The 23,161-nt window shown below is 35.5% G+C and overlaps 1 protein-coding gene across 1 annotated transcript in view; it reads left to right on the top strand.

The window, feature by feature from the left end:
- Positions 1-22,920, top strand: part of LOC145693619 (uncharacterized) — a 127,869-nt gene extending 104,949 nt beyond the window's left edge. Inside the window, exon 19 of the mRNA XM_081769774.1 lies at positions 13,789-22,920. Within this exon, the coding sequence (XP_081625900.1) occupies positions 13,789-13,859 (71 nt within the window). The 3' untranslated portion in view covers positions 13,860-22,920. The remainder of the gene's footprint in view (positions 1-13,788) is intronic.
- Positions 22,921-23,161: the final 241 nt, after the last annotated feature.

The following is a 23,161-nucleotide window of genomic DNA, read 5'->3' as shown; positions in this document are numbered from 1 at the left end:
AAATTATTAACATATTTATAACTTTCGAATTTTTCGTCTATTTTAAAAAAATATTTTGCTTCGTATTAAAGTGTTGGTTCCAAATGACAAATTCAGTCCGAGTGGACAATGATCAAATCTCCGGGGGGGGGGGGGGGGCTCTTCAGTATAGGGGGCTACGGCTCCCTTATGGGAAAAGGCAAAAATATGAAAATGCTTATAACTTCCGAATTTTCCGTCTATTTTAAAGAAATTATTGGCTTCGTATTAAAGTCTTGGCTTCAAATGACAATTTCAGTCCGTGTGGACAATGATCAAATCTCGGAGGGCTCTTCGGTGTAGGGGTTTCGGCTTCTTTATGGGACAAGATTCACGTAGTTGATATTGCAAAATTGTTTTGTATATATAAGTGGAAACTTGCACCATTTGGTTAATTTTACCTCTTATGTTTTGCAGATTCATATTCCAAGCAATAGTTACTTCGCAGAGCTAAAAGAAGGCATTTACTAGTTTCATTAAAATGAAATGTCTTTTATGAGAGGAGCAGACGCACGAACAGGCACCCAAACGTTGGTTGAGTCGTACGGTTGAAACTCGTTAAGCTCGCTTCAATTATTATTATTATTATTATTATTATTATTATTATTATTATTATTATTAATAATAATAAAGCATTGCAGGGTCCTTTGGTGCAGGGGGTCCGTGGCTCGATTCCACTTCGTGCCAAGTGAAATTTGAGGTGGACAAATACCGTGTGCATGGGTATGTGTTTTCTTGAGATTTTCCATTTTCCTCCCACTTTCTTCATTTCACCATTTCATTCATCATCATTCTCCCTTAGCGTAGGTGCATAATCGTCCAACGTTAAACTAGATATTGCAATTTCAATAATAATAATAATTAATTCAACTGAAAGGACTGTAATTTATGTGGACAGCAATTATCATAAATATGCAACCATTATAAAAACAATGCTTTGAGTAGAAAGATAATCCTTTCCAAGTGTTAACGAATGCGCACGAGATAAGACATGTCTCGAGAAAGAGACAAGACGCGCTTTGTGACATCCAAGATAATACGAGGCAAATGTTTTGGACACGAGATAGCTTGTAAAATGTCTCGTCTTGTCTGGAATGTCTCGAAAACAAAAGTCTAAGTTTTAAAATTATTTTTCAAGATCTATTCTCTCAGAAGTAGTTCTCTGCCTTAAAATTAATAATGACATTTGTGATTTAAAAAAAGATAAACAATGCCTAAAGTTAATAGTTAACTTTTCGAAAAGAAGCTTCATTAAGGGTGAACCTGAAAGATGTCCACAAACTTTGGGAGGTGATTCGTGACATCAAATTCGTGACATCAAAAGGAGACAAATGGTCCTCTTGCAGTTTTCGAATTCAGCTTCATTGTCGAGATACAGGGTTGCCAACTGGTCGTGTTTGAGAAACTCACTGGGAATAAATTTAAGTCCAAGAATAAACTACTACTCATATATTTTTCAGGTCAATTGACTTATACCATGTTGTAAGGTCAAATATTTATTTATGAAGTGTGTACAAAATTCGCCAGAGTCTTTTCTGAGAAAATTGTCGAGAAAAAGTCACCTCCAAGAATAAACTAACCCTCGTAAATTTTTCTAAGAGAAATATCTGATATTGCAATATAGGATTGTTAATTAAATATTGATTAATGAAAAATAAACAAAATTGTTAAAACCATTTTTGAGAAAATAGCGTTTTTCGATATTCGGCTGTTTGTAAACCACACTTATTTTAGGTGGTAGGAAAAAATGGAAAAGCTCCTGTAAGAATACTAAGTAAACCCTAAGTTTAAAATTTGGTGTAGATAAGTTGAACGGTATGGCCTCTAGGCGAGTGCATATAAAAGTGTGCCGAACGGACGGACCGGAAGGACGGGTGTCGAAAAGTCACATTTTCGGTATGTAGACGCCATGAAGCATGTAAATCCGTTGAAATCTGAATTTGATATTATTTTCACAATCACTATATTTTCTTCTCTCTTTTGTCGCTCGAAAAAGAAAAGCCTGAGTTTACCACAAAAAGCTAGGGAGTTTCTCAAAAAATATTCAATTACAGGGCCACCGCACTAAACTTTTTCAATTCAATTTCGTAACTGTGTTAGGCCGCAGTTGTTACTGAAGTGTGTATTTGGATAATACGAATAAAATTATCGTATTATTCAAATACATCGAATGTCAGAGTATCGAATAAAAAACTTCGATTGAAGAAAATTCACACTACAAAACTAACTCACACTTTGAGCACATTTTCATTAGACATATAATAGACCAATTAATGCAATCATTGTTTATGAAATATGAAAAAAATCAAATGAGTCACTTTGGGAAAGTCGTTCAAAAAGAACACGTCAGGAGTAACCTAGCTCTTGTGAATTGTTTCGAACAATGAGTTAAGATATACTTTTGGTTATTAATGAAATATTTATTTGCGAAATTTGAACAAAATCGCCTGTCGTTCGAGAAAATTGTCGGGGAAATAACCTTGACCCCAAAAATAAACTATCCGTTGTAATTGCTTTTCATAGAAATGACTTATACTAAAATATAGGGTTATTAATGAAATACTTATTTATGAATTATCAATAAAATTGTCCGAGTAATTTTTGAGAAAATCGTGAGGGAAAAATAACTCCCCGAATAAACTCTCTCTTGAGGATTCTTTCAGGGTAAGCGAGTTATTCCATATTACTAGGTTTTTAATGAAATATTTATTTCTGAGTACGAACCAAATTGCTTGACTCAGTTTTGAGAAAACCGTGGAGGAAAAACACCCCCAAGAGTAAACTACCCCTCGCATATTTTTTCAGGACAAACGAGTTTTGCCATATTGTTCAGTTATTAACGAAATATTTATTTTTGAAATATGAATAAACTCTTTTGAATCGTTTTTGAGAAAATCGCCCAGACAACACTCCACCAAGAATAAACTACCCCTCGCATTTTTTAGGACAAACGAGTTATGCCATATTGATAAGTTATTAATGAAATCTTTATTTATGAAATATGAACGAAAACATTTGAGTCCATTTTGAGAAAATCACTGAGAAAAAACTCACCCCCTTAGTATAAACTACCCCTTGTAGATTTTTCTCAGATAAATGCCTTATACCACAAAATAGGGTTGCTAATTAAATATTGATTTATAAAAAAAGAAAGAAAACAAGATCGTTAGAGCCAGTTATGAGAAAATATCTGTTTTCTATTTTCATCGTACAGGAAACTACCCTTGTTTTGGGAGTAGGAGGGAAATAAAAAAAACTATAGGAAATACTATGAAAATCTTAAACTAAAATTTGGTGCAGATAAGTTGAACGGTATGGCCTCTAGGCGAGTGCACAGCAAAGTGTAGCGAACGGACGGACGAACAGATAGACATGTATCGAAAAATAACTTTTTCGGTGTTAGGGGCTATAATACGTGTAAATTCGTTGAAATCTCAAATTTGATTTTTTTTCGAACACCATACTTTCTTCTCTCATTTGTCACTTCAAAGTAAAAGGAACTCAGAACTACATATAAAAGACACCTACTTTTACACATAGACATTTATTGATTTAAAACTGTTTTAGTTTGTGTCATTTCACTTCCAATTGAAAGGTTTTACAATGATTAACGGCATACCAATGACGAGACGGAAGTTTTCAGGAAGTAAATGCATTCAGAAGTCTAGACTGCATTACAGCTATCAGCCTGTTTTTATTTCTGCAATTGTTAACAGCTGTAATTTCGTCCAAACGCTACATGAAATAATTTTTGGTTGACGTAATTGTGTTACTATTTTAGTATTGTTCTCTTCAGACTTGGTTGAAGTTTTGTCTTAACGGTTATACATTTTTTTCTTATTTCATCGTTACACATAAGAATAAAATGTTGTGGTGACTGGATAGATTCGAACCTACGAACATTGAGTTTTTATTCTTCAAACAATTTACCAATGGACCAAGCTTTGTCCTCACGTTAACGTACGATTACAGGGTTTATTACGATTTAAATAAAATGGCTGGCTGTTAAGAGTTTCCTGCTCATATATTTCGATAAAAAATTTTCATTGCTTCGTAGATACGTAGAGCAATGTTTAGATACACATTTTAGGAGAGTGCACTTCGTGTATATAATAATTTCATGCCAAATAAAAGCTGGATAAGTTTTAATAACATGTTTCATATGTAGTTCTCAATAATAGACTTGTTGTTCGGGATGACGTTCCAAGGTTTAGCATTGACTAGCAGTTTTTGCTATTAATATCCCTTCTAGCAATATTGGCAGTGGACAAAAGTTAGCCCGTGTTAAAGCTTTTTGCTCCTAATTTAGTTATTTTACTTTATTATTTAACGAATATATTGAAAATTGTCAGAGACACGTATGCAGTAATTTATTTCGGGAGGGGTCCGACTTCAATATTAGGATAAATTATAATAAAATTTTAAAAGATAGTCCCCAAAATTAGGCTAAATTTACAGAAAAGTTGGGGTTTCAGAGGGGGTCCGGACCCCCTGGACCCACCCCTAAATGCTTCCTTGTTTGTCAGTAACATTTCCTCATTTTGAAACCCTCAAAAACTTCGGATAGACTATATAAAGGAAAACGAGTTATTTTCGATGAAATATCACTTCAAGGAGACGCGTCAGTTTTATTGCACATGGTGGTATCCCACGTTCACAATGGCAAGAATTCCTTTCCTCTGATTCTCTGTCATTGTGCTTTATCGAAAGGTTAGGTTTGTAACATATTACTCCTACGAACAAGCATGACTGGCAGATAGGAATACTGAACACAACTCCAGAGAAATGCATGCTGAACTTACGTTTATAGCTACGCTTTGGTGATTTGCCCTCAAGGTCAATCGAGTGGTAATTCAGTCCCGTCTCTGTTCTTAAGCCATATTCGTATTACTTCGAACAGTTTTGATAATAAAAAGCATGCCTCTTAATATAACAGACTTCTTTCGCGTAAGAAATCGAAACTCAGTTGGTCAGAGCAACTAGTCTGTAAGAATTAGGTTGTTAGTTAGATAGGAGCCCAGTACGAGTAAGGGTTTTTATTACTATTGTTTTTATCTATTTTATGTGAGGAAAAATCAAATTGTGACATCGCGATATCAAATGTATTTAATTAGGTAGCTTTGTCTTAGCTAAACTTTAAACATCAGTAACCGTCGAAATTATCTCACTAACCGATCACTTACTGAACATTTCAAACACGTCAAACCAGTGGCATAACATGAAGGTTAACCTTTCCTCCGCAGTCCTTAGTTATGCGTCCGTACTTTCAAGGGCGGACTAAAGGCCGGGCGACTGCCCGGGGCGCCAGAGAAAGAGGGGCACCAAAACGAGCCTCAAAAAGTAAATTTTATAATGTGCTTTCTACTGACGTTTTTGGTTTATATTCTTGTATAGTAGTGGCAATTATATGATCTTTTTCCATTTCACTATGGAAGAAAAGAGTTTCATAGTACTAAGGGGGCTGTATCGAAAAATTGAGAGATGGCATGTAGAATAAAGAGTGCCGGGAATTAAGTATTGTTTGTTTGTTTGCTTGAGTTTAGCGTTCCACGGTTATGCCTTAATGGGCAAGGGAGATGTGGATACTAATTATAGTGGAATCCGAACCACTTTTATCATTCAACAGTAATCCACCGGGAATTGGACCTGGTACCACAGAAGACAGGCGTGCTAGCCACTAGACCAGGGGGGGTGAAGTTGGTATTGTTTATAGCGGGCCATATTCTTTGTGAAGTTTTCCTAGGTAATGGATTTATTTTTGAAAATGGGTTTAAAACAGGGGCGTCATTTAGGGAGGGCAGGGAGGGGCATTTGCCCCCCTAAGTTTGAGATGTATATAGATTTTATCATTAGAATAGTAGTAAATCAGTGAAAAACGCGAAATTTTACTTATATCAAGAGGTCTTGCCCCCCCCCCCCCAAAGTAAAATCTGAAATGACGCTCCTGGTTTAAACTATTAAAAACACTATGATAAAATGTAAAATATAGGCTACTACTAGGGGAAGGACGCCAAAAAGTCACTTTGCCCGTGTGAAAATTTGGCCTGCTCCGCCCCTGCGTACTTTCTGTATATTTTTTGGCCTTGCAGCTTGTGCGGTCCCCACGCCACATTGTTGCAGGGGCGCTATTTACGCCTACCCTTCGAACGTAATTCAATAACTGTTTAAGAAATTCTACCATCAGCGTGAAAACGGGAATATATTTTTCTAATAGTCCCATAGAACTTTCACTCAGAACGTCAGATGCAATTTTTCAGAGTGGGCTCTGGCTAAGTAGAAGGAAGATCTGTTTCCTAAGTAAGTTCCTTTCAGAAAGTTTGCTATTTCTTTAAGAGTGATGTAAATAAACATACTCATCGTTATTAGCTCGACACCAAACCATACTGGACAAATCCCTCTAGAACAATGATCGGCAAAAGTTATTCTGCCTAATTTTATAAGCGACTCAAGGGTGTAACATTTGTTAACGAAAGCAATGTTGTGTATATACTGCCTTGTTTCTGACAAAATATAAAGTCTTTTGTAATCTTTAGACACTTTTCCTATTCTTTTTGTCACCCTTGGTTGTGTAGGGAAGCCTCGAACAAATAAAGAATAGGTAATATTACAGTTTAGGGGGGCGCTATAAATATATTAGGTATTTCTTTTGTTACCTAACCATAACGGCCTAGGGTCGTCTTCAGTAGAATAAAAAATGCTACGTGATATTACATTCACGAAGGAGGAAAGGATGCTCTAAATATATTTCTTATTCATTTTGTCTGCCCTGCTTCTCAGAAATTACCTTCTGTTGGAGGGTGCTGAAAAGAGAGGAGGGGAAATAAAACGTCGTGATCCCTCATACATTTTAAATTTTGTGACGTGGTTGCTCAAATTATTACTAAAAAAAGCACTTTAAACTAAGATGTCTAAAGTTACAACATTATGTAAGGGTGGCATATTCAGGAATAATAATAATAATAATAATAATAATAATAATAATAATAATAATAATAATAATAATAATAAGTATGAATGTCTTTGGAGAGCCGAAATTATGTGACACGAATCATTATAGGTAGAGCTTTAAGATGAGTGATCATAGGGGAGGAAAAACAGGATTTTTCTCTCTCTGACTCTCTAACGTTAAGATTGTGTGCTGAAGGTAAGAAGCATCATCATTCTACAATAGGTTGCTTTTACGTAGAATATCTATTACTTGAGCTCTCCTCCTTTGGGCAACTTTGCTTATGTAGTAAATTCAAAACAATTTCAATTTAAAACAAATATTTATAGAGAAAATTAAACATTTAATAGGGAAATCTTATCAAAATATCCAAACACATAGATAGAATACTATGTAGTGAGAAACATTGTGAAACTATAAAATTCTCCAAATTAGAATTAACATTTACTGGAAAACATTCGTTATGCATCAGTGAGCACAGGAGAAATAATTACGAATCTGTTTGCAAACAAAAATTAGACACACTAATGCAAATGCGACGATATTTTTTTTTTTTTTTTGGTATCGTCATGAGTTTTACACATATGTTACAATTTGATTCTTTCCCAAATAAAAAATAAATAAAATAACCTAAGTGATAAAAATGACAACAGTACTTCCACGGGATTTGAACCGTCTACCTTCGGTATACAAACTCGTTGTTTTAAGTAACTGAGCTATTTGCTTTCTTACGTAAGCTGAACCTGTTCTACAGTAAAGACGATTTTTCATTACGATTACGCTAACAATTCGTCTTTTTCCATAGGTAATTTCCACTATTTGCACTATCTATACGTTAATACTTAGCATAGATTCATATATTTGGAGTTCGCTGATAATGCATATAATAAGACATACTAGAAATATTTCGTTAAAATTTTCGTTTGTAGATCTAATCCACGCTTCTCTCAATGACATAGATGTCGCTGCTTCGTGTTGAACTGCAGAATTCCCTCGCGTTCTTGAAAATTTCCCACTTTAGCAGAGTTGGTAATTCTCGAGATTTCTGTCGATTTAATGTTTTTTGCTTCTAATTTCTTTATTTTAAGTTAATATCTAACACAAATATTAAAAACGGGATTGTTATTAACCTGTCCTGCTGGGGAAACCTTCCAAAATTTCGAACATATAAAGAAAACGGAGATATTTTCAAAAAAACTTCAAAATAAAGAGACGCGTCATTTATTTTGCTCATAGTAGTACATTTAGAACAGTATTATCGCACCACTGACCCGTAAGAGTAATAAAAGAGAGACTCTATCATTAACAAATTCAACACGTTTAATTGCTGATCATATTCGTTTGTAAAAGAAAAATCCAGTTCCTAGTTGGTGATTCTTATATCTCCCCCCCCCCCTCCAAAAAAAATGTAAAGTTACCGGTCTGCAGCGCTCTCTTTCTTTCCCATGTATCTTCCTGGACTTCTACCAGGTCCATCCTATATCTCTCTAATTCACTTGTTACGGATTTTAATGCGCGTGCCTATAAAAACTTATTATATTCGATGTTGCAAATCGCATGTCCATTTAACTTTCCTGAGGTCGTGCCAAATTATCAGTCCTAGTCTGAGGCTTCTCTGAATGTTTCTGAACGTGTTTCTTTTTTTACAGAATGAGGTTCACGCGAAACTCCCAAGCTGAAGGACCACCCCGTGTCTGTCCACGACTGCGTATTCACCATATTTACAGCTAACCTCTGTCTACCTTGACCCACAACCTGAGGATGCGCCATGCCGTAGTGGCAGGAACCCATGTTACACGGGTGAAAATAGACAAGCTAACCGCACCAAAAATAGATAAACTGAATACAATAACATTCCACTCCGGTACTTGGGGTCCCTGGTTCGATCCCAGCTCGCGCCATGTGGACTTTGTGGTGGACAAACACCGTGGTTGTGGGTTTTCTCGGAGTTCTCCTGTTTTCTCCCACTTTCTTCATTCCACCATTCCATTCATTTCTCACCATCACCGTCTCCTTTAGCCTAGCTACCATAGCTTAGATTTCATTTCATTTTTACAATAACATTCCAACTCTTTATGCAAGACTGTCATATATCAGAGTACCGTTGATGAAATGGTTCATATTTCAAACAAATGTAAGATGTTAAATGGTTGTATGCATTTAACTGTATCCACATTTAACATATTTTCCCCCACAAATGTTATTGATTAAAAAAAATTAAAATATAAAATACTTGAAATATTTCACTAGAGAATTAACTATCTAGACATTTACCTGGCAGCTGTAAGAAAACCTCCGCAGGAACTTCATTGAGAATTGTTGGACCCTGGTTTGTATTCATGAACTTCCTGTTGCTAGGCAAACATGTTTCTGCCGAGCCACAATTGTTATTAACCGCAATAATTGAACTATTGTTAAAAATTAAATTGAGTGGTACAATGCGCTTTGTTCTCGTTCTGTGAAAATTTAAACATATTGTTTTCATATTTCGTTATTCTGTTTTAATTTTCTTTTCTAAATATCAATAAAACTACAGATACTATTGTATCCAAGTTTGTGTGCTGAAATAATAAAGACTATTGGTTAAAGTATTTTTTTTAATGCCGGCTAGGCTGAATAAGACGGTGATGATGAGAAATGAATGAAATGGTGAAATTGAAGAAAGTGGGAGGAAACGGGAGAACCCCGAGAAAACCCCACGCACACGGTGTTTGTCCACCACAAAGCTCACTTGGCGCAAGCTGGGATTAAACCAAGAACTCCATGCACCAGAGGTGAACGCTCTACCACTGACCCACCGCACCCCTTAGTTAAAATAAATTTTACACAAAACTATAACCAACTGCCAGAGTTTATATTCTAAAAGTTAACAGTTAGAACACTTTATTGCGTGTTCATTTTAGTAGAAGCTGGAAACTCAACCATCCATTGCTGATGTTGCACTTTATTACAGGAATAATCTTTGGTATAGTCACAAAATATCCATGTGCATTTTGTTACTAACAGTACCCCCATTCTATTCCGATACGAAAATTAGGGAGGGGCTAAACCATAGTTTGCAGCTTTATCCAGTGTAAAGCTGGATTTAAGCTCATTTTATCCAGTGTATACCTGAGCGTCAAGGAGGGGGGCTATAACCCCTATATGGGGCCGCCGTGGCTCTGTGGTAGAGCGTTCACCTCTGGTTATTGGAGTCCCGTGTTCGATCCCAGTCCCCGCCAAGTGAACTTTGTCGTGGACAAACACCGTGTGCGTGGGTTTCCTCGGGGTTCTCCCGCTTCCTCCCACTATCTTCATTCCGCCATTTCATTCATTCCTCATCATCACCGTCTCCTTTAGCCTAACCGGCATAATCGTGGGACGTAAAACTCAAAGATTTCATTTCATTTTTATAACCCCTAAAGCCCCCCTCCTTAGATCCACGCCTGTATATATAGAGAAAAATGATCGCTTTCCTTGGTTCAATTGGATAACAGAAGAGAAAAAAGAAAATAAGCTTTAATGAAAAGGGAGAAGGATAAGGAATGTAGCTTTCCTCGGATCACCTTAATTTACGTGATTCGTGCTTAACTACTTTCGCCATTCCTGCAGTTGGTTTTTATTAATTAAGCATTTTCCTGTATATCCAGTGCTCTATTATACATTTTTTCCCGTTACTTTTTATTTTGGTAATTGTATTATTGATATATGAAATGAGTCAAGTTGTAAATAATGAATAATACCGTATCAGAACTTTAACGTGCGTGGCTAAAATAATAAATAATGAATAGTAGCATATCGGAATTTTAACGCGAAATATTGAAATAATGGCTGAAATAATGACTAATGATTAGTACCATATCATTATTGTAACGTAAAATAATAAGTTTATGGTTGCAATTGTCCCCTATGTACCCTATGACAATTTTAAGTTTCTGTTACAAATTGAGCATAAAGAATTGATGAATGAACTACAAAATTATGCAAGATGTAGTTCACAATTTTATTTACCAAGAGGGTCATCCCTTCGATGTGTTGTATTCTTAATTGAACCTCTTAACAATTACTTTGAATTTTTGAGAATAGCACAAAGGTGATAGGAATGTTGTAAGTTTAGAAAGATAAGCTGCTTACTCGTGTTGTGGCTGTGCGTTAAACACTCTTGATTCGATACCCGGCTACGTAAGTTTGTGTTGGACAATATGGTGTCAGTGAGTTTTCTCATATCTTTCCACATTATCAGGAAACACCATAATCTAGTGGTTAAGGTCGTTGGACAATTGTCCACGTAGTCCCGGGTTCGATTCCCAGCCGGTGCTCCCCAATTTTCGCCGTCGTGAGGCAAACTGGGGAGTCACGTGAATAAAAGACGTGACGGCTACTAGGTCTAGAGGGCGTTGCAGCGCGCTGACCACGTGTGTTCGTCGCTAGACTGGATGTAGTTAAGCTGCTCGCTAACAGATGGCGTTGGAGCGGCTCAAGCTCATAAGAGCTGTCATGCCAATGATTAATTAGTTCTCACATTATTAGTCAACCAATTATTTCATGATCATTCACTTTCATTAATCATCCGTCTTCTTATCTCAAGGAACTAAGCGTGGAACGTAAAACTAAAACTTTCGTTTCAAGAACGCTGGCTTCTCTTTTCAGAGTGCTTTAAGGAAAACAGAATCGTACAAAATGGCAGCAGTACATTAGACGTTTGACTAACGGAAGTCAGTGGGTTCATGATGCTCAGAAAACAGTAAACGACGGTTGATAGGATTTTTAGTCTATTCCCGCTTTGTTAATAGCATTTCATAAGTACGAAGTTATTATCTTTTCAAAATTGGCAATTGTTCTTCATTGGAACTTGTAAGCTTTAAGTCATTTATTTATTCCTAACTGTGTACTTTGACCATTATCAAAGTTTTGCTAGGAAAGGTATTTTTTATTCTTTTATTTAAAAAAAAAAAAATACACAGTTATACATTTATGTGTTCTATAAACGACTGCATTCTCAATAACTTACGTACAGTCATGTCCAAAATGATTGTCGCATGTCTGTAAATATATTGTTGTAGGAATATAATTTGATAACGATTTCGGCCAGTATTTCTTATAATGTTAGTATGTGTATAATCGGCAAAGACATGTACGTGGTAAGTTTCATGTCAAAAGGGCAGTAAATAAGAACAATATAACGAAAAAAAAAACTTTTCTTGTCCATTCAGCAACATTTTGTTTTACTCATTGTAATTTTCGTATTTATAATTCTTTTCCTTTGAAATTTACCACAAATATACATTTCTCGATTATACGCATACTAACAGTATTAAAAGTACCCTGCAAAATTATTCTCAAGTTATATTCCCACAACAAGACAGTTACAGATATGCGACAGTAATTTTGGACATGACTGTACATTGCAGAAGATTATTAAAGCACTACTTCACATTCTGAGTTTAAATAACAAGTTTCTATTACCAAAAATTAGTCTGCTAGAAAGCATATTTTCCTAGCAAAACTCTGTTGATGACCGCAAAGAATAAAACAATTGGAATGTCGGTTCGAAAAGTAAAATAAATCGTTACGTTGGACAATATTATCAGCATGTACTCCATGTAAAAATTTGTAAATGTACTCTTTTATTTACTGTATCTAATAGAGTCCCTAAAACTCGGCACTCGATAATCTAGTAGTCCGGATAACTCGGCCACACCCTAGCAAGGCAAAAACATCCCGTGCACATACCCGTTCAAGGTTATTGCTGGTATTTTTCTGAAGTCTACTGGACAGTGTGTATTAATTAATGTTCACTTTCATGTATAGTAAAGACTCTATACCTTCATAAAGTACGTACTTTTCCTTCGTTTAATGGTAATTGGTAAGTTTATTCTCTGTTGTATTCTCTAGCAACTAATGCATACAAGCACACTACTGTATTTTCTGAGGAAATACTTCCTCAGAGTATTTGGCTGTTCTGGGAAGTGGACTGCGTGGCGTAGTGGTTAACGCATCGCCACAGTATGCCGGAGACGCCTGGTTCGAGTCCCGGTCCAGTCAAAGCACTTTTTCACTCTTTCTAAGTTATTGAATTCGCTCCTACAGAGGATTTGGTGTGTAAAAATAAGTTTAAACCGGTTGTTCCCTTCTTTCATTAATATATAGCATCAAATTGTTTAAATGTTTCGAACAACGTAGCAACAAGATTTTCATAAGAATGTTCAGGTGCAAGAAATTTACATTATCACGTTAAGAAGTTTTGACATTTTTTATCGTGCACATAGAATAATATAAGATGAAATTCTAAGTGAGATGATTGTATATGAGTTGCCCAGCTGTGCTGAAGCAGATGTCGTGGAACATTAAAATAAAAAATGAAAGCTTTCAATTTTATGTCCCACGGTTATGCCGGCTAGGCGAAAGGAGACGGGGATGATAAGAAATGAATGAAATGGTGGAATGAAGAAATTGAGAGGAAACGGGTGAACTTCGAGGAAACCCCACGCACACGGTGTTTGTCCAGCACAAAGCTCACTTGGCGCGGACTGGGATCGTACCAAGGACTCCATGCACGAGAAGTGAACGCTCTACCACTGATCCACCGCAGTTCCAACATCAAAATAGTACAGCTAATAGTACTTAAATGGTGGACACAGTAAATACGAGTGGTTTACAAATTATTATAAATATGCCACATTTCGTATCTTTTCCATGTGTTATTATTATTCCTTGTTAACTATTAACAGAACCTTGAAGGAATTGATGAAGTGTATAACGAAAAGCGTCAAAATTTAATCTAATAATGAAAGTGAACTCATTTAAAGAAGTATTAATATATGATACGATTATGTGTGTTTCAGGTGGTCCAGATGTGCAAGGAAATGCCCGAGGTTGGGGCAGTTACCTTCATCTGTGGTCTAGTGTTCAGTAAAATACCAAAAGCCAGTTCCCGTATGTTCTCAAGAGTTGCCATCCACGAATGTTGTGTTTTGCATAGCTGCATACGTGCAAGTTCATTGTACCTGAAGCTAATGATGGAAGAACAGAAAAAAACCAGTGGCCTCATTTCTATTGACAAGACTGTGTGAATAGGTGTATTTATAATTTTTCTTCTTCTTTGGAATTTTTACTAGTGGCACAACAGAGAGAGAGAGTGAGAAGCAAACATAGTCTATAATATTATTTTTGTAGTATTCAAGCTATTTGCTGTACCGATAATGCCAGAATTTGGTATTGTTAATGTATTATTGTTTGTTTTTTAATTTATGATGTCTATGTTCAATATTTCAGTACTTTTTCAAGTTCCACTCATTTCTTTCGAATTCAGTTGTGAAATTTGTAATTGAATGTAACAAATGCTAAGTATGGAGTTGGATTACGCTTATTGTTATGCATGAGATGCAAGACTGGAAAAGGTAAATTAATGTTATGAAGTTATCGAAAAATGAAATGAAGGCAAACAGTGAAGGTAGGTTGTAAAGGACGTGTCTCTTTTATCTGTGTATCGAAGGATAAAATGAAAGCAAACAGTGAAAGTACTCGTAAATTGTAAAGTACTTGTTATTAGTTGTGTCGAAGGATGAAGTGAAGGCAAAAACCTTGAAAGTAGATTGTAAAGGACGTGTCTCTGTTAGCTGTAGCGAAAGATGTAAAATGAAGGCAAACAGTAAAAGTAGACTGTAAAGTACTTGTCACTTGTACCTGTGTCTAAAGACGAAATGAAGTAAAACAGTGAAAGAAGATTGCAAAGTATTATATTTACGCCAATTTCAGACGCCCTGAAATGTAAGACGCACTTCCAATTTTTGAAGGAAAAATTAATGTAAGAAATGGCGAAAATGAAAAGACCTACACTGCATTGATTTTAAAGAACGAAAAAAATATGGGAAAGCAAATGATGTTATGAGAAAATAAAGAAGCATTGAACTTACTGCTGGAATTTACGGTATATTCATGTGCATCTCCTGGTACATTTTTCCTAATGTAATTACAATTCAACACTTGCTTGCGTCAATTTTATAGCAATCCATTATGAGTATCATATTATCATATTATACCAGTATGTACACACACACACACAAACAAATAATTATCCAGCAATTATTTAAACCTGTTTTTTTTCTTCTTCTGTTTTGCACTTACACTCGTAGAAACAACACTTGACACGTTACTGCTGCTCATCATCTGTTTCCTCATCGGCATCACCTTCTTTTCTAATTTTTCCACTTTTGATGGCCAAATACACACATAATGTACATTCTTTACAGAATTGTGACTTACGAGATCAGCAATTTTTGGCAAAACTCCATCTAATCTGGCCTAAATTTGCATAACTCAAATCTAGGATGTACCTTGATTTTGTAGGGGGAAAAAATCGATAAAAAAGTGCGTCTTAGAATCGCGTAAATATGGTATTTATTTCTGTTACCTTAATTTGTCAGTGTGGAAGAGTTTCGTTAAAGAGTAGACTTTTGAAGAGGCAGTAATATTTGCAGTAACACTTTTTTTTTCCTCTATTTTTTGCGTTCTTTTAAATTAGTGTAGTTTTAACCAACAGCTGAAATTAAATTAAATACGGAACTTTATTACAAGCCAATGAATTCAGATAATCCATTTGGAGGTTTTAATTAAGATTTAAGTGAAATTAAGGTACCTATAGTTCTCGCATGGTTGATATTCAGAACTATCCTAACATTTGTATTCTCTTACCAGTGACATTGTAACTTAACGTGTATCCAAAGACGTTGTCTTTTTTTTTTTTTTTTTCCTTTTTTAACTGTGATTAATGACTTACACATGTGAGTTTGGGAGGCCACTGTGCTTTTCCTTTCTTCCCCCGCCCCCCTTCCTCGCCAACGAAAGGTAGATGCTCCGAAAATGAACACATTGATCAATTCCTTGCATATGGTTCATTCCTTCTCAACGGAAGAAGAAAGATTTTCTGCTAAAAGTGTCAAATAACAAAACAACACAGACCATTCAAGTTTCCAGACGTTTTTTTTCCAAGACATTTTAAGACATTGCATTCCCTTCTTAAGTGACAGAGAAGATCAGCTTTTACTCATTTCCTATATTGGCCGAGAACTATCAAACAGTTCGAATTTCTTGGCAACACCGGATTTCGGAGAAAATATGTGTTTCACTACCATGTAGTGGGAGAGGGCTATTAGGTCAATTTTCTATACTACCCACGAAGGCTTCTAAGGTTTGGAAGATTATTACCCTCTTTTCTTTTTAAATACATTTATTTGGCGATTTTACTGTCTCTAACGTAAAATATTTAAAAGAAAGAAAAAAAGAAATACAGTATACGTTCTTAGGATGCGGCAGTTGTTCCCTAGAACCGAAAAGTGATAAAAATTATGTGTGATTAGGTATGTGTAATTAGGAATCTGATTGTTAGAAGTTTTGCTCGTGTTCCTCCCCAAGAAAGATTGTCATTCAGTCGTAGAAATATCTGTAGAACAGCGATTCTCTCGATGCCTCAGTAAAACCCATTGAATATGTGGGACACGAAATATCAATAAGGATGTTACAACCCTTTAAATGTTTTTTATACACAAGTTATATAGCATTTATTTTCGAATTTGTGTCATTATGTATGATTTCTGCAGTCATTATATATGAAGGTATGAAAACGAGAGGAGTGAAGAGAGACGCGCAAGCAGCTGTTTGCACGGGAATATTAAAAGTGAAGATAAACAAGGGGGAATAACTTTTTCGAACTTAAAGCAGTTATAGAATAGGGGCTTAAGGGGTCAGAAATTAACTCAACGAATTTTGTCTTTTTCAAACACTGATCACTGCCAGTATTTTTTTTTTTTTTTTTTTTTCATTGACATATGAAATGCTTCCAATTTGAAGGAATTTATTGGGATCATTTCTTCATCAACTACATGTATCCCCAGGACTTTTTTCTGTACATACGTATTTAGTGTGATACTTTTATCTATTACATACATACTATGTATGTGTGTTAGTGTATTTTTAATATGTTAATTAATAATAACCTTAAATTCAAAACTTGTATTCATTAAGAAATTAAGTAATTACTATAATTTAAAACATATGTAGTAGCCAAACTATATTTTGGATTTTAAATACAAACATTAAACACATTCTTTACCTTCATCGATCAATATTGAGAAATTCGCAAAGAAGGCTCCTTTTGAATTTCCGTTATATTTCAGAAAATATCTTTTTACCGTAAAAGAATTGAAATTAAAATAGGTTCTACTTGTGTAGTCACATACAGAATAAAATTACAAAAGTTTATAATTATTACTGGAAATTAATGGTGCTACCCAGTTCGAACATTTTAAAAGCACATAGTTGCTTAATGTATTGAAATTTCATTTCGTATCGATAGTATGAAAAATTGTAAACAGTTGTAAATTTCCATAACTGTTCTTCAAGTGGATTTGTATACAAGCAAAAGTAGTTTTGACAAGTTTAACAAAAAGTCTAAAATAAGTCTCTTGAAAGCTGTTATTTGTAAAAGAACACATAATGATCGTTTTTAACTGTTGCAATGGTCTGTCCAAGCAGCTTGATAAAAATTCAGCGTAGCGTAACAACAAAAGGTGCTTCTCTTACATGAAAAAAAAAAAAAAAAAAAAAAAAAAAAGAAAAGAAAGCTTGGTAAGGTGGGTGTAAGGGGCGCCGAAATCTCTAGCTACGGCTCTGCACATGGCTAAGACAGGTAATAGGTTGTGGCTTGTCTGTCTTCATGATGTTCAATAGATTTCTTTTTAAATTCGTGGAACATGTTCAAACATGAAATATGTGCGAAATTGATTTACGAGTACTGTTCTGTTTCCACAGCTTGTTTGTATTGTCTTGATATCACTGCCTCTCTTATCAGCAACATTAAATCATATTAACGCTGACAAATTCAGACGTGAACTAACAAAAATGTTCTCTAAATGATAGATAGAGATTTGAGATTTCAATATTTGTGTGTTTCGCTGTTAATCAATGCTGAGTTTGCACTTGTTTTAAACATTTGAAAGAATTGAAACTTTTCGGCTTTCAAATTTATCCTTTTTGAAAAGAAAGGAAGAGAATGTAATATTTATTCATATGAAATAAGAGTAAGTTGGGTATAAATCACGTTTTCTTATGAAAGCAAGCATTAAAATACATTTTATATCGTTCAAGTATATGTAGAAAATTGAATGACTTTTTTTGAGATGGGTTAGTAATGCAGAACATATAGTTGTTTCCAGGAGGAACTAGTGTATACTATACATTTATTGCTCATAAGATTTCTGGCGTACTCTTTCTTTATTATTAATCTATTTATAAAATTGGACACCTGTCATGTTTAATAAAGAACAAGTCCCAAGATTTTTTTCTTAGCGGTAATATATGCATTATGTACACTTAACCGTAATTCACAGACATAAATATAAAGGATTAAGTTGGTTATTGGTTAACATTCTTGTATTCTATTTTCAATATACGAGGGGGGGTCCGAAAATAAATTTCCCAGGCGACTGTGGACAGAGGTGGGGATGCAAGACCAAAAATATCATGCGACATTAAAGATCAGACGTACCTTTATTTCTTCCACATAAGTACCACGTACACTCATGTCCAAAATGATTGTCACATATCTATAACTGTCTTCTTGTAAGAATATAATTTGATAATGGTTTTTCAGGGTACTTTTAATACTGACACTATGTGTATAATCGGGAAATGTATATTTATGGTAAATTTGATAGGAAAAGAATTATAAATACGAAAATTAGAATGAGTAAAACAAAATGTTGCTAAATAGACAAGAAAGTTTTATTTTCATTTTATTGTTCTTATTTACTGTTCTTTTGACATGAAATTTGCTACATACATGTCTTTTCCGATTATACACATACTAACATTATAAGAAATATCGGGCGAATTCGTTATCAAATTATATTCCTATAACAACATATTTATAGACATGCGACAATAATTTTGGACATAAGTGTACATTGAGACATTTGTCATACCGGTCTATAAGCTTCAAAACCCCTTCCAGGAAAAATTCAGGGCTCTGCATACGGAAGAAGCGTCGAACAGTTTCTGTGACTTCACCATTGCTTCCAAAGCGCCTGCCGCCGAGAGTACCTTGACATTTTCGTCTGTAGGGGTCGTGCATGTCCATCCAGGTCTCGGTGTGTCCAGCACTTGCTGCCGCCCCTCACTGAATTGGTGACACCATCTTTGCACCATTTGTTTCGACATTACATCAGGCCCGTAGACTTCCACGAGGCGGTTATGGATTGCTACTCCCGATACGCCACGTACCCATTCATAGCGGACAACCGCTTGCACCTCCTCCTTTGACTACGACGTCAAAATGCGCCTTCTGTCCATAGTTACCATTTTAAGACTGAGGGACTCGTCTCCGCCTTGCGCAGGCGCCATCTGCAGGATCGCAGGCAAACGATATCCATTTGTGTCTGGAAGTGTTGGGCGTGCAACCGCTGTCTTGTTTTCCCATTAGTGTTCGCTTTCCTAGTGGAAACTTATTTTGGGACTCCCCCTCGTAACTCTTACAATGATATTGTAATCGTATCAAGTACGCCAGAAATCTCATTGGGGTAAATGACACCTATACTTGTATACAACATTCTGTGGAAATTGATTATGAGTAAGCCGCAAGATTCTTTCTTGGGGATGGATTGAAGTTGAAGACTTGTCATTGAGGTTCGGATTCCTCATTAAACTAATACCCACATCTGATGTAACCTTGGTCTGGATAAGAACACTAAATTTGATGATGAATGTTACAAAATATCAGGGCAGTCAAAAAGGTCCCTGAATTTTGTAGAAGCTCTTTATTCCCGCAATATAAGTAGACATTTCCTTAATCGCCTTCAAAGTAGGCATCTTCGGAACACAAATACTTACTCCACTACTCCTGCCATTGCTGAAAACATAGACGAAAGTCCTCGTTTGGTGTCTTCCGAAGTTCAGCCGTCATTTTGATTTCATCATCTACAGTGGCGAAACGGGTACCTTTGAATCCAGTTTTTTCTTAAACAGGGTGTCTGTCGGTGACGAAAGTCATGAAAAAGTCACGAAATCAGAAAACGGTCATGAAAGTCAAGAAATTTAGTTTTTGGGTCACGATTTTTTTTAAAACCTGTCCAAATATAAGTAAGTACAGACTGAAAAATTTTGTTGTGCAAAACGTCAAAATTCAGCACCAAAAATGTCTGTGGTCGGCTTTTGACACTTATCAAATTGCAAACAAAGCACGCTTGTATCGCGTGCATGAAAATTCGGCCTAATTCGCACCCAAATTCGCTTTTAAGAATGTTACAAAATTGTATGGTTTGGTAAAGAAAAGGTCACGAAATTTCATTTTGGAACTTTAGCAGACACCCTGTTAATAAAGTATTATTACCGTAAACTGTTTTAAGGCTATCAAAGTCTTTGGAGATTTTCCCAATTTGCACATGAACTTAATGTTTACGCTTTTGCTTGAACTGCGACATTACACCAACGGACTACCACACACTCCTTTGTTCAGCTACACTTCTCGTACACAGCCTGTTGTCACCTGTTCATACTTAGTCAAATTCATAATTAGGCAACCTAAGGACCGTACGGTTCAAGATTCATTGTGATTGCGTTATAAATACCAACACTACAACAACATTCCGGGAACTTTTTTAACTGTCCTGGTATAAATGTAAGAATGACAATCTGTTCAACAATAAATAAATAAACTTTACTTATTGCTCTGTGTCCAGAATTATAAACGAGATCTACAACTTATAAATTGAGTTCCACACAAATTCGAATTCATTCATGTCAAATAAAAACTAATCTATTCAAGATCTTTTATGGAATAGTATGTGTGTGTGTGTGTATTATAAAGAAGTATTGTAAGCTAGTTATGTTTACAACTTATTTTCTACTGGTTGATCAGCTTCTTATTGTATATGCGTAAATATGTAAACTATTTTCAGAGTTGCTTGTGTGTTGGTTGGGTAATTTTCAGTTTTAGAATATTCCAAGTTCTTGTTTTAGAATATTCAGTACTTCAACAGTATGATTTATTTTTGTACATAAATACATACAGGGTGTTTTAAAATATTTTGTCATAAAAAGTAATGACGTATTGTATACATTAGACAAGGTGTGAAGTTGGTACCAGAATGAAATTCAAAAAAGTGAAAAAAGTAATCAAGGATCAAACACGGGTTCCGGACGCGCTAACCACTATACTGCCCAGTCCTTTCCTATATCAGACACATATTTTCGATCTTTAATGGACTGTATCACAACTTACAGTCTCTGTCCAGACAGCTGGTTTCCTATTATTCAGACTTAGTACCAACATAAAGAGTGAACAGGAGTGGCTGGTCAGGTTAAGACCTGAGTAGCATAGTGGTTAATCCACCGTCACAGTAAACCGAGAACCCTCCATTAGAATTCGAGCCCAGAACCCACTTCTCACTCTTTGAATTTCATTGAATTTACAGCATTAGAGGATTTGATGTTCACTAATTATCAAGTGTTTCCTCTATTTTCGTATGCATGCGCACCTAGAATGTTTACAACTGAACTTCGGGGAGGTAGTTTTTTTATACCAAAGAAAATGAAATGAAATCTGTAAGTTTCACGTCCCACGTTATGCCGGTTAGGCTAAAGGAGACTGTGATGATAAGAGATGAGTGAAATGATGGAATGAAGAAAGTGGGAAGAAACGGGAGAACCCCGAGAAAACCCACGAGCATGGTGTTTGTCCACCACAAAGTCGACACGGCGCGAGCTGGGATCAAACCAGGGACCCCACGCACCGGAGGTGAACGCTGTACCACTGAGCCACCGCGCCCCCTTTTATACGAAAGAGTTGGTTAGTTGAATGTGGGAGAGGATTTTCAGAATTCGCACAAGTAAATCAGATATCCGTATTTTGTGTAGCAAAGAATCCCCATGTACGAGTTTCATGTCTAGATTAAAATAATAATAGTAATAGTAAAATGTTTCTTTCCTCTTGCAACCAACCAGGGTGGAATTTGCAAATTTTCGAGTTTGTATAAACGTATATCAGTGTTGTGGTGGCCTGTTAACCCGATCCACAAAACAGTTTTTGAGTCCTGACGCAATTTCCAAAATTTTGGTATTGACAGATTTCATTCTGATATAAATAGGTCTCGGCATGAATTGTGTGGATACGTCTTTCTTTCTTTCTTTTACACTTATGTGCCGTTATGTCCATTCAGTTTAAATTTAAAGACTTTTGTCGATGATATTTTGACATTCACTCTGAAGTTAGAACCTTTTTGTTGATAATATTTTCACATTCACTTTGAATTTAGAGCCATTTGTGGATGATATTTTGACACAGTTGAACGAAGCGTCTTTACCTCAATTTATCAAATCGTTTGGCTTTTGTGTGGTATCAGTTCAAACCTTCTCAAGTTCGGTTTGCATATAGTATAGCTGAAAGAATACCTGCATGGAAAATAAAATATAAGGGGGCGCGGTGGTTCAGTGGTAAGCGCTCACCTCTAGTGCATAGGCTGTTTGGTTCGATACCAGCTCGCGCCAAGTGAGCTTTGTGGTAGACACACCGTGTGCTTGGGTTCTCTCGTTTCCTCTCACTTGGTTCATTCCACCATTTCATTCATTTCTCATCATCATCGTCTCGTTTAGCCTACACGGTATAGACGTAGGACGTAAACATAAACATTTTATTTCATTTTCATGAAATATAAGATGTTCACAAAATAGTTTGAGAAAGAATAAAACTAACCACTTAGGCCTTTGAAGAGCTTTATTTAACCTACGTGATTATGATAAACACAATTCCTACATGTAGTCGAAAATTGCTTTAAAAAAAAAGAAAGAAAAGAAAGGTAACTTATTTTCACTTTGAAAATAGTGCTTGAAATCATTCATAGCACAAGTGATGTAAAAATAACATCCAAGTATTCTGAGACCTCTGATCATGAAATACTCATATGCACAGCATGAAAATAAATGAATTGCGAAGAAAGAAAAAAAGAAACATCAACTCTTTTGTCATGATTATCTGTATTGTATTTTATATATAAATGTATATAACGCTTGAAAATAGTTCCAGTCCTTAAGTAATAAATTAATTTGTTTCCGATTTATATTATTATTTGAGATCAAATTCGATGAAAAAAATATGTCATTTCGTTTTATGACAGGTATTTCGGTATTGATAGTGTACTTCCAAGTCATTGTGTTAACATTAAGGTA

This window comes from Thermobia domestica, chromosome 8 (assembly GCF_964235325.1).
Source record: "Thermobia domestica chromosome 8, izTheDome1.hap1.1, whole genome shotgun sequence".
NCBI lineage: Eukaryota > Metazoa > Arthropoda > Insecta > Zygentoma > Lepismatidae > Thermobia > Thermobia domestica.
Note: the sequence above shows the minus strand (reverse complement) of the source record. Positions and strands in the feature narration are given on the sequence as shown.